This window comes from Dryobates pubescens, chromosome Z (assembly GCF_014839835.1).
Source record: "Dryobates pubescens isolate bDryPub1 chromosome Z, bDryPub1.pri, whole genome shotgun sequence".
Classification (NCBI taxonomy): domain Eukaryota; kingdom Metazoa; phylum Chordata; class Aves; order Piciformes; family Picidae; genus Dryobates; species Dryobates pubescens.
Window position 1 is genome coordinate 128,500,110 of NC_071657.1, and position 12,072 is coordinate 128,512,181.

The 12,072-nt window shown below is 43.0% G+C and overlaps 1 protein-coding gene across 1 annotated transcript; it reads left to right on the forward strand.

Annotated features, from left to right (window-relative positions):
* Positions 1-1,246: 1,246 nt before the first annotated feature.
* Positions 1,247-6,733, forward strand: ATP23 (ATP23 metallopeptidase and ATP synthase assembly factor homolog). Its single transcript, XM_009899249.2, has 6 exons — positions 1,247-1,459; positions 2,143-2,188; positions 2,297-2,378; positions 2,861-2,998; positions 4,847-4,930; positions 6,197-6,733. Exons 1-6 carry the CDS (start codon positions 1,282-1,284, stop codon positions 6,398-6,400), a joined length of 732 nt encoding a protein of 243 aa, XP_009897551.2. The 5' UTR covers positions 1,247-1,281; the 3' UTR covers positions 6,401-6,733.
* The last annotated feature ends 5,339 nt before the right edge of the window (positions 6,734-12,072 follow it).

Genomic DNA, 12,072 nt, shown 5'->3' on the forward strand with positions numbered 1-12,072 from the left:
TACCAAGAGCCTAAGAAGAAACACAATTGAAAAGTCTTTGAAATAAAAGGAAGAGAACCCACACTATTAGATGAGACAAAGTATGTCATAATGAAAAACCTAACTAGCTGTAAGGTAAAGTATCCAATAAGCCAATGAAAATCCTGAAAGACATAACATGGTGATCTTACTTTGAAGAAATTTCTGCAGTTTTTTCCTAGCCAGAATGTAGCAAACTGACATGTTAAGTTTTAACATGGAAAAAAAAAAAAAAAGGATCAATACATACATTCTGCTTTGTATCTGAATACAAACAAGGCATCCCACAAACCAACCACCCAAATCACCTGCAACCCCTACAAGTAAGTATACTTAAATATGCACCAACATGTAGCATAGGAATGAGTAAACACATGAGGTGTTTTATTAAGGAGTCTAGTAAATTACAAGCCCAGGATATTCTTTGAATGTGTTTTTTATACACATTTGTGTATCACTCACAATCCACACACAAGTGCTTACTCCTGTTACCAGCCTAACGCAGCTTGAGGCACAAAGCATAGCAACGACTTTAATCCACGTTTGTTCTGAGAGCTGGCTTCGTTCCCTTCTCCCTTTAAGGCGGTTTTACGTGAGTCTCAAAGACAGATCCTTCCTTTGCTTTGCCCAACAGTCGAGGACTACCTCGTCCCAGCGACTCCATGGGCGAGTATCCGCATTACCCCTGAGGCCTGGCTGGCAGCCACGCAGCAGGCGCGCCCCAGGAGGCAGCCCCACGCCAACCCCGCGGCCCGGGCTAACATCAAAGAAGCCCCTGAGGCCAAGCCTACGCGCCGGAGTTTCCGCGCCCGCCTCTTCACTGCTTCACCGTTAGAAACGAGGCCTTGCAGGACGGATTCCGCCTCGCCTCACTGGGTCACGGAGAAGCGGCACTGAGCCACAGACCCCACTCCCCCGTAGCCTCACCTGCAGCAGGTCTCACTTCTTTGTGCCGCCGCCCCGCCGGACGCCCTCCCCGCGCAGCCGAGCCTTCCTCCAGACTGCACCGCGGGTCCACAGCGGGACGGCCCCCACGCACCGGCGACAGGAGCGGAAGCAGCAGCCGGAGCAGCAGGGGCCAGCGGCGCACGCGCGTACAGTCACACCGCGCCGCTCTCGGTCCTCGGCTCGCAGCCCGCTGCGCTGCCTGGCCACGCCTCGTGCGCGTAGCGGGGAGCTGGCCCGCTGATTGGCGCTGCCTCGCCTCTTGCCCTTTGCCCCGCCGCTACTGGGGACGGTGGCCGGCAGGCGGAGGGGTTCTCCATGGAGCAAGGGGAGGCTGGTTCGCCGCCGGTGGCCGAGGAGAAAGCTGGAGAGGAGGATGACTTGGGTTACCGACTCTTCCCCGACCGCAATAAGAAGCCGCAGAGCTTCTTGGTCCGCAGCTTATTCACTTTTCACAACAAATGTCAGCTGATGCTGAGGATGACCCTAGACACGAGTAAGCGTCCCCGTACCCTGGAGGGCCTGGGCCAGGCCCTGGCGCATCGGAGGGCACCCCGGGTTGAACCTGGCTTGTCCGTGACCCCTGCTCGTACAGGTTGCTGGGGCTCGCCGTGGTGATCTTGGACCGCAGGGTCTGGGCTGCTCTTCCGCTGTCATCGTCCCCTCGGGGCAGGTGCACGGGGCCCAAGTAGTTGTCAGCACGAATGGGGCTGCTGCGCGTTCGTTTTGATTAAGACAAAGGAAATAACTTGAAAAGTAGATGTGATTTTTTAATATTTTTTTTCTCTCCTTTCTGTCTGATCGTTCTCCTTTCTCTTGAATATTTGAGGGGATTTGTTGATTTCTAGCTTGTTTCTGCCTTTTTCACTAAATAATGTTGACCGTGAATGTTATGGAACCAATGGTCACTAAAGGCCAGTCTATTTATGTCTGCTAGTAATGAAATAATGTAGGCAGTGACTTGATTCCTAAGTAGCTCTGTATATATAATTCTATATCACTTTACATAGCCTGAGCTGTAAGAGGTGCCAGTTGCATTGCATTAAGGTTTAATACTGCAAAGCATAAATTTACATGTGTAGTGCTTTCTCTTTTTTCCTTGACTGTGTTTATATTTTGATTATAGATGACTTTCAAAACTTTTGTCTAGAGAAATTGATTGCAGCAATGTTTTTCTAGATCCATATGCTCAGCTTCTTCTTGAGGCTATGAAACAATCTGGCTGGTATGTAAACTGATTTATCTTGTTCTGTTGTAGCAACATCACTGTTATGTGGAGTTACAAGTCTTTTTCAGATTTTTCTCTATAACTTCATTTGTTGGGGCCTTTCAGCACTGTCTTCAATGACCGGCATTTTTCTTGTGAAAACTGTGATGGCTGTGTCAGTGGAGGTTTTGATGCTGCCACATCTCAGGTAGGTGCTAGACACAGTCCTCTTTCAAAGGGCTTTTCTTTGATTTTTCTACTTTTTGGTTACCAGGATTAAATCTACCACTAATGCCAATATCTGAATTCAAATCTGAATACAAATGAAAGATGTTCCATGGTATTAAAGTGAGTACACTGCAGAATGATGAGACTGTTAATGTTGTAAAGCACTGATCTGAGGTGAGGAAAAAGTTCTTCACAGAGAGAGTTGTTAGCTATTGGAATGTGCTGCCCAGGGAGGTGGTGGAGTCACCGTCCCTGGAGGTGTTCAAGAAGGGATTGGAGGTGGCACTTGATGCCATGGTTTAGTAGTCATGAGGTCTGTGGTGACAGGTTTGACTTGATGATCTTTGAGGTCTTTTCCAACCTTATTGATTCTATGAAGAGCCTTTAAATGCTGTAGGTGATAATAAGTAAGGAAGATGTTGAAACTTGGTGAAAGGACTACCTCTGTCTTTTTGTCTACAGATTGTTCTGTGTCAGAACAACATTCGCCAGCAATCCCATATGAACCGGGTGGTGACGCATGAATTAATTCATGCTTTTGACCACTGTCGTGCACATGTGGACTGGTTTAAAAATGTCAAACACTTAGCGTGTTCAGAGGTGAGTTAAAGTGCTTCTAACGTTGTTGTTATAGTAATTGCTGGTGTATAGTAGAGATGCTTCATGTTTAAACAGGAATGCTGTTACACACACTTCATTTGGTTTAATCCTGTTAATACATTTTGCCCTTTCTGTCAGATCAGCCTAAATAGTCTCATTCAGGAAACAAGTATTTAGTTTTCACAAATACTTATCAATGTCCCATTAAGTAGAATTTGATCACTGCGAGTGTAACCGCGACAAGAAGTGGTTATTAACCACTGAGAGTAGTTAAGAGATGAAAACACATTGAGACATTTTTCAAATAGAGTTCTTTTTCTTCCCTGCAAATCATGGTGCTTTGGGTAGTTGTTACAGTAGTATGGTACCATTCTCCAGCTGCCCCTCCTTATTAGGACAGAGGAGGAAAAAACAAGATTAAAAAACTTGTTGTTCAAGGTAAGGACTTTGGGGTTCACTTGCTGGTTGCCATCATGGGTAGCATACAGTTGACTAGGGGGAGGTTAACTTAATTTATTGCTAATTAACAACAGAATCAGGTAATGAGAAATAAAACTAAAAATACCTTTCCCTTCCCCCACCTCACCTTCTTCCCTGGCTAAACTTTGCTCCTTCATTCCCAACTCATCTGTTTCCTTCCTCTCAAGTGGCACAGGGGAATGAGGGCTGCAGTCAGTATGTAACACTTCGTGTTTACTACTGCTTCCTCCTCATGCTGTCCCCTGCTGCAGTATGAGGTCACTCCCATAAGACAGAGTCCTCCTTGAACTGCTTCAGTGTGAGCAGAGGTTTTTCAAGACCTGCTTCAGCTTGGGTCTCTTCCACAGCTTGCAGCCCAAGAGTGAACTGTTCCAGTGTTGATCCTGGGCCACAGTTCCTGCCAGAAAACCTGCTCTTGCAGCTTCTTTCAGGGCACACCCATCTTCTGTGGCATGGAGTCCTCCTTGCACTGCTGTGTGGATATCTACTGTCTTCCTTCACAGGCCTTGGGGAGACAACACCTCTTCCATAGGTCACAGGGGAATCTCTGTTCTGATTCCTGGACCACTTCCACCCCCTCCTTCACTTGGTGTCTATAGGGCTGTTTCTCTCACATTTTTCTCACACCTCTCCCTGTCACAGATGCTAGGTAGTGGATTTTCTTTGTCCTTTCTTAAGTATTCTATCTCATAGGTATCCCCAGCATCTCTGGTGAGCTCAGCTTTGACCAGTGGTGTGTCCATGCCTCTTGCTTTTGTTGGGACAGTTTGCTTCGGGTCTTTTAATACTTTATTGTATGGTGTTTACAACTTCTGTTGTCAGCTTTTAAATTCTTGCCTTTCATATTTTCCATGCATTTTTTCTCACCTTGGTACTTAACTAAAACCACATCTCCTATAATTATGTTTTCTAACTGTTCCTAAGTGGGGTGTGGAACAGGTGGCAAACAAGAGAAGTTGCAATGCACAGGACAAGACAGTTAACAAGTTGAAACATATGTACTTGTTTAAATGCCACTTTTCCTAAAGGAGATGAGTTCCTGCTCTTCTAGGTATTGCAGCTGTAGTTGAAGTTTGTGTGTGTAGAAGTGTACAAAATGTATGTATGAAATCTCATTCCTTAAAGCTTGGGGATATGTGAGACTTGGTCACTGGACAAGTTACAGGTTCTGTAGTCATACTTTGCAGCTCTTGAGGCTGAGAGGATGGATATAAAAGGTAATTTGTACTTAGTAAGTAGAAGTGTCCCTGGGAGTATTCTCTACCAGCAGTCACCAGAAAAAAATTGTAAGAAAAAAAACTTATTACAGCTTTTGTGAGTTTGCATTTTCATGTGTTTCTCTGATTGTGTGGCTTTTTTTCTCAACAGATTCGAGCTGCTAATCTCAGTGGAGACTGTACACTGATGAATGAAATAGCCAGGTTTAAATTTGGATTAAAAGGACATCATCAGGTAAAGACTGTCAATGTTGAAGTCTACTGCTCAGCCTTCTACACTTTCATAGCTGAAAACATCAGAGAAAGAAATAGATGCCGTGCACTTGCTGCTCTCTCTTAATTAACCTTTAATAACTTATAATTATTCATAGAATGGTTTGGGTTGGAAAGGACTTCCAAAGGTCACAGAACAGAATTGTCAGGGTTAGAAGGGACCTCAAGGATCATCTGGTTCCAGCCCTCCTGACATGGGCAGGGTCACCCTCCACTAGATCAGGTTGTCCAGAACTATATCCAGCCTGGCCTTCCAGGGTTGGGGTTTCCAAAATCTCCCTGGGCAACCTGTTCCAGTGTCTCACCACCCTTAAGGTGAAGAACTTCTTCGTAACATCTAATCTAAATCTCCCCTCCTCTAACTTGGATACAATCCCCCTAGTCCTAATGCTAACTGACACCCTAAAAAAATCCCTCACCAGCTTTCTTGTAGGCCCCTTTCATATACTGGAAGGCAACAATAAGGTCTTCTTCTTTGTCCTCTTGTTCTGGTGCTGGTTGCCTGGGAGAAGAGACCAACCTCTGCCTGTCTACAACCTCCTTTAAGGTAGTTGTAGAGAGCAAGAAGGTCACCCCTGAGTCTCCTCTTCTCCAGGCTAAGCAATTCCAGCTCCCTCAGCCTCTCCTCATAGGGCTTGTGTTCCAAACCCTTCTCCAGCTTTGTTGCCCTTCTCTGGACACGCTCCAGCAAGTCAACATCCTTCCTAAACTGAGGGGCCCAGAGCTGGACACAGTACTCGAGGTGTGGCCTAACCAGTGCAGTGTACAGGGGCTGGGGATGTTTACATGTTTCTTTGTCTTTTAGTAGACAGACTGTGTAAGCAAAAAAAAAAAAAGCTGGTGGAGGAGTAATTCCTTTATGATTTATAGCATTTAAATGGGAACAATACTAGCTTGTGTTCAGAGCTATTTCTTTCTGACATACTTTCTCTTGTGTGCAAGTCAAAGTGTAGAAATACTTGATACCTACAACTAATTCCAAACTGTATTTCAATTCTTTTGTTTAACAAATGTATTTTACTTACCTGAAAGTTTATTTGTATGTGGAAAACTAAATCACACGTTAGGGGAGGGGAGGGGGGAAGTAATTTAATGCTTATTACAGACATTGTTTGACTCTTCTGTGATACACAATTGTTGCACATGTAGGAATTAATACTTGGCAAAACCTAGGGGATAAAATAAACTAATAATGACAGACTCTTTTTTTCTTCAATTCCCACTTCAGACGTGTGTACGGGACAGAGCAATCCGTTCCATTTTGGCTGTTAGAAAAGTCAGCAAAGAGACGGCAGAAAAAGCTGTGGATGACGTTTTTGATGCCTGCTTCAATGATCTGGAACCTTTTGGAAGAATTCCACACAGCAAAACAGATGCAAAACGTGCTTACAGAGACTTTCAGAACAGAGATCGCTATAATGCTAATTTGTAAAGGAAAAACATGGAAAATTATCTTAGCATCTAATTGTTCTGTAACATCTGGGTTAATTCTATGCTATTCTATCTGGAGTGACAGCCTATGCACACAGGGCTGGTGGAAGGGGCAATTCTATCAAATGTATCAATAATACATTTTGTAAACTTGCAGGAGTCAGCTTCTATGGAAGTAAACAAAGTAAATGAACAAGACTAAAAAACATGTTTCCTCACCTGTTGTTTCTTCAGTATAATTCAGCTCACCAACTCCCTTGGCAATGGTCTGCACGTTTCAATGCACATTTATTTCTTCTCAGGCTGACTAGCACTTGATTTCTAGAAGGATTGTTGTTACTGAATAAATCTTTTTATAAAAAAATCTTCACATTTCCACCAACTTTGCTATGGAGGAATAAATGTGGTGATCTTCATCACTCCATTTTAAAAGATGGCCAATGGAACTACAGCTCTTGCATCTAAAGTTAGTAACTAAGGCTAAATGCAAAACTTAATATAACTGCCAGATTTATTTTTAAGCACCTCTTGAAATTCTATCTCATCTAATGTTAATTGTACAGGTACATAAAACCCTTTGGCTTTTTAGGAATTTGGCTGACAATTCTGTTTACCACATCAATCCTACAAGCTAGAGGAGCATTGCTGAGTCTCTCCACCAGACTGAACACTGCTCGAAATTTTGGAGTAGCTGATGGTCTTCCTATACTTCCTAGATGAGCAGGTCCATCTGAGAAGAGCAAGAAACTCTTAGCTTCATCCCAAGTCAGTTTGCTGGAACGTGTCCAGAGAAGGGCAACAAAGCTGGTGAGGGGTTTGGAGCACAAGCACTATGAGGAGGGGCTGAAGGAGCTGGGGTTGCTTAGCCTGGAGAAGAGGAGTCTCATATTGCTACCTGAAGGGAGGTTGTAGCCAGGTGGGGGTTGGTCTCTTCTCTCAGGCAACCAGCACCAGAACAAGAGGACACAGTCTGAAGCTGTGCCAGGGGAGGTTTAGGCTGGATGTTAGGAAGAAATTCTTCACAGAGAGAGTGATTGCCAATTGGAATGGGCTGCCCAGGGAGGTGGTAGAGTCACCATGACTGGAAGTGTTTAGGAAGAGACTGGATGGGGTGCTTGGTGCCATGGTTTAGTTGATGATCTCAAAGGTCTTTTCCAACCTGGTTTATTCTATTCCTATTCCTATTCCTATTCCTATTCCTATTCCCATTCCTATTCCTATTCCCATTCCTATTCTATTCTATTCTATTCTATTCTATTCATTCTATGCTAAGTCTGAGAGAAGCTGTCTCATTCCTCCATTATTTTCAAACACCAGATATAATTACTGTCACGGATGCACAAGAATCCTATTTTCTCCTGCTTCTTGAAATTAAAGGTGCTATTCAAACACAGGTACCGTTCACTGACATAAATGAGATTTGGGTCCCCAGTCAAAGTTTTGTAGGCATAGCTGTTTAACCAGTTACTGGATCCAGACTCAAGGGCAAAATTTATTTGCAGATAAGATGAAATGATACCCGGATTCTTACTGCTTCATATGAAGTGCAGAACACTTCAGACAGGCTCTCAGCTCCATGGGATGTCACAGTCTGAGTGGTGGAGGTGTCAGTTTTCCTGTGCAAATTTCTTCACAGCTGTGGAAGCATAGAATTGCTGAGTTTGGAAGGAACCCTGGAGACAATATCGTTTCAACCAAACTGCACAGGGCAGTGTCAACTAAAGCATGTTACTGAGCAGCATGTCTAGTTAGGTTTTCGGTATCTCCAAAGATGGGGATTACAGCCTCTCAGGATTACTTCTTCAAACTAGCTTGCTCTTGAAAGGTTATTTGGATTTTTAGCTTGAGTGTAAATGGAGTTTCCTGTATTTCACTTTGTGCCAGTTTCTTCTTGTCCTTTCTTTGGGCACCACTGAAAAGACTCTTTATGTCTTTTCTGTTTCCACTCTTGCCATATCAGGTATTTATGCATATTAATAAGATGTCCATGAGCTTTCTCTTCTCCAAGGTAGAGAGTCCCAGCTATCAGTCTCCTTTTATAGGTCAAATGTTCTGATCCTTTTAATCATCTTCACAGCAGTTTGCTGGACTCACTTTATGTCTCTTTCTTGCATTGGGAGGCCCAGAAATAGACACAACACTCCAGGTGTATCACCAGTGGGCAGAATGGAGAATTACCTCACTCTTCCTTATGCAGCTAAGGAAGCTGTTGGCCTTGTTTGCTGCAAGGCTGCGTCACTTGCATATCAGTTAGTCTTTGCCAGCATTGCCAGGGCCTTTTCTGCCATGTCTAGTTCTCTCTAGCAACACAAACCTCTGGTGTACCAGCTACAACTCTTAGTGTTCTTATGTCTGCAAATTTAGAGAAATTGAACTCCTGTCTTCCAGGTTATTAATGAAGAGGTTAAACAGCACTGCCCCTGGTGCCAACACTTGGGGCACACCACTGATGTCTGGCCTTACACTTAGGTGCGTGCCAGATGTGGTTAAAGAATCAACATGAACTCAAGGACCTCTCAGCAAGAGAGGGTGCATACATTTTTCTAGAGATTTGAAAAGGTTGAGAATACCAATGTGAATTGTTCTGTTCACTTACCCCAAGTGTCAGAAAGCCATTCCAGTTGTTAATTTACTGCTGTAAGACGTAAGGACAGGTCAAGTACCTGGAACTTGGGTCCTAAGCACAAGAATCTGCCAATTCTGTTTTGTTCACATTGAATTCAGTCATGCAAAAAACCCTATTTGCTCTGCTCTAGCTTGATATTTCTCATCCCAGGATCAACCTTTTCCCTAAGCTTTTCATCCTCAGTATAAATAATACATATTCCTAGTTCTCCATTGTATTTAGAATACCTCTACACTTCAAAGGTTCATATGCCATCTTCTAGATGAGTTTAAACTACCTAGAAATAGCAGTAGAAGGCCACCTGCTACCTTGACCAGCTTAGAAAGCATGTAGGGTTACCACGTAGGCTTAATCACTTGGAAGAATTGCTGTGTATGTACAGGCATTTTATTTGTCCCTTGTCTGTCTATTGTAAAATGCAGAGAGTCCTGGGAGACCTGGACACCCAGGTCCTGCAGCCCAGGTTCTCGCTCATCACTTCTAAAAGAATGTTCCTGTCACAGGACCATAATTTCATCGTTCTGCTCTTGCTTTCCTTGGTGCTGTGCATTTTGATTTCTTTAGTTCTCTTTCTGAACAAGGTTTGGAAAGAAAGTAAGAAAAACTGGATGAGAATAGAAGTGATCCCTCTATAAATATATTTGCAGCTGGATTTTTAAATTACAGCACAAGGCCGAACAGGTCTAAAATGGTCATGGTTAATTTAAATAGGAAATTGGAAGATGGCCCATGAACCTTTGAAGTGTAGAGGTATTCTAAATACAATGAAGAACTAGGAATATGCATTGTTTATGCTGAGGATGAAAAGCTTAGGGAAAAGGTTGATCCTGGGATGAGAAATGTCAAGTACTTCAGTATTCCAAAAACAATGAAATGAAACTAGATTGCTGCATGATCACATTTACTTGTGTTTTACTTCTATTGTAGCAACTTTGTATGTCATGATTTTTCCTGGTTATTGACAAGGTTTGTAAGGGAAAGGCTATTCTGCTGCTTCTGTCCTCTCCAAGCTCTGAAGATGTATCACTTTGGTTTCTAGTTCTTCCCTTCCCTTCCCTCCCCTGCAGCACTAGGAAGGCCACAGTGGTAGTCTGAATAAATCTCGCTTAGGACAAGCTGATGGTTTTGAGATCTCAAAAACTTATAGTACCACCTTGTTGTACTTTACTGACATGCTCAAGGTTAAACTAATCACCAAATCTGGGACTGGAAAGGAAATTTTCCTTGATGAATTTGATAGGGATGATTGGTATTTCTATTGAGTAGCTAGACACTATTTTGTGCTGTTCAGGCACTAGTGCACAGCCTTACATTTGCAGCCTCCAGACAAAGAGTATTGTGACAAGTCCAGTGCTGAGTTGATCTGTGATAGTGACAAGGCTGGGTGAATCTGGTCCTCAGAAATATATAAACCAGGCAATTATGCCTATACAGTATGATCTGCCAGACTGCAGTGACCACTGGGATAGTGGCCAGTGAGAAAGGCAGACCTGGAAGAAAGCTATCTGAAACATCTGAGAATTTCTTGTTGAGTGATGGTCCTTCATGTTGCAGGAATGAAGCTCACTGCCATGACCTTGAGTGCTTTTTCTTACCCAGCTATGGCACATCCCAATAGGGTTATTGGCCTTTTTACTTTATTATTTGTCAGCAATGGGAAAGCTCTTATGACTTGAGTCCTTTATGCCCTGAATTGCTGCTCATGTTCTGCTTTTATCTGTAATCAGTGTTGCTTTCTCATGTTCTGTGTCACTATATATTTTGTGACAACAGGACTGTTAGTGTGTGAATTTTTTTCAGGAAGTATGTAATGGCAAGATTTGGCTGCAGTGGGGCAAAAAATTCTTTGGTGAAACTTAAGCAGGAGTGAGGCCAAACTGAATTGCTCAAATAAGGGAAGGTCAGGACTTGCACAAATTTCAGGTGCCTGATAGGTGCTAAACTTGGAAAGGAAAGGTCCTTCCAAGTACCTTCAGAATTAGGCAGCCTCTGCAGCTTTGGGCTTCTGCAGTCCATGTCTTTATAATACATGCCTACAATCTTTTGCATCTGACTATCATTCTCTAATTTCCTCCTGAGACAAATTCACTCATGTAATTAGTCTCCAGCCCAATCAGCCCACTATTAAGGTGTCATTCAGAAACAAGCCACATGAAGAAGGCAATATCAAGGACAGATGCTTCCCCTGCCCATTCAGCAGAGCCAGCAGTGTGTCACCATTTCCTGAACAGCAGCACTTTTTACAAGATACAAACATAAACATTGTCCTCACAAAGGACAAAACAATGCTTCCAAGCAGTGCCTGAGAGATCTGATCAAGCTTGACTTAACTGAGTTTTTAATGTTGGAGTACCAGCGGATTGCATTTATTCCCAGTTGCAGCATAATTCATACCCACAGGTACCATTGCTTCTGGGACTAAGCTTTGATGCAGATCCCTCAGCAAGTAATCCTAACTGTCTTGGAGGAAGCAATATCTTGACCAAGATTCCCCAAAACCTGTGCTTTCAGTTGTTTTGCAGAATTTCAAATAGAAATTTCATAATCTTATTTTCTTGGGGTAATTCCATCAGTGACTGACATAGAATAGAATACATAGAATAAACCAGGTTGGAAGAGACCTTCAAGATCATTGTGTCCAACCCATCAACCAATCCAACCCACCTAAACAGCTAACCCATGGCACAATCACATGGCTGAATAACTGAACAGAAAAAAAATGGATATGCCCTACATACCTGTGGAGAAAATTACACAATGAATTCTAAGCTTTCCATCTTTGATGTAATCTAGGTAGACCTTTGGGGGTTTCTGAAATCCCCTGAGGGTCAGAGAGGCCTTAGAACATCATAACCTTGTGGGTTAATATTCCCTTAATCTTTACCACTTATCAAAGCTCCACTTTTGCCAGTACAAAATATGATACTGAGGTGGTTTTTTTAATATTCTCACACATATTTTGGCAGACAATTCCTTCCCTTCATTATAGCTTATTAACCGAAGTTCTGCATTAATAAATGTGTGTGTTTGTGTGGTTTGAAATGGCA

Bases quoted from the DNA above. Each gene is read 5' to 3' on its own strand.
- ATP23 (XM_009899249.2), top strand. From the start codon at position 1,282: ATGGAGCAAGGGGAGGCTGGTTCGCCGCCGGTGGCCGAGGAGAAAGCT. The intron at 1,460-2,142 runs GTAAGCGTCCCC...ATGTTTTTCTAG, and splicing joins GAGGATGACCCTAGACACGA to ATCCATATGCTCAGCTTCTT. The intron at 4,931-6,196 runs GTAAAGACTGTC...TTCCCACTTCAG, and splicing joins GATTAAAAGGACATCATCAG to ACGTGTGTACGGGACAGAGC.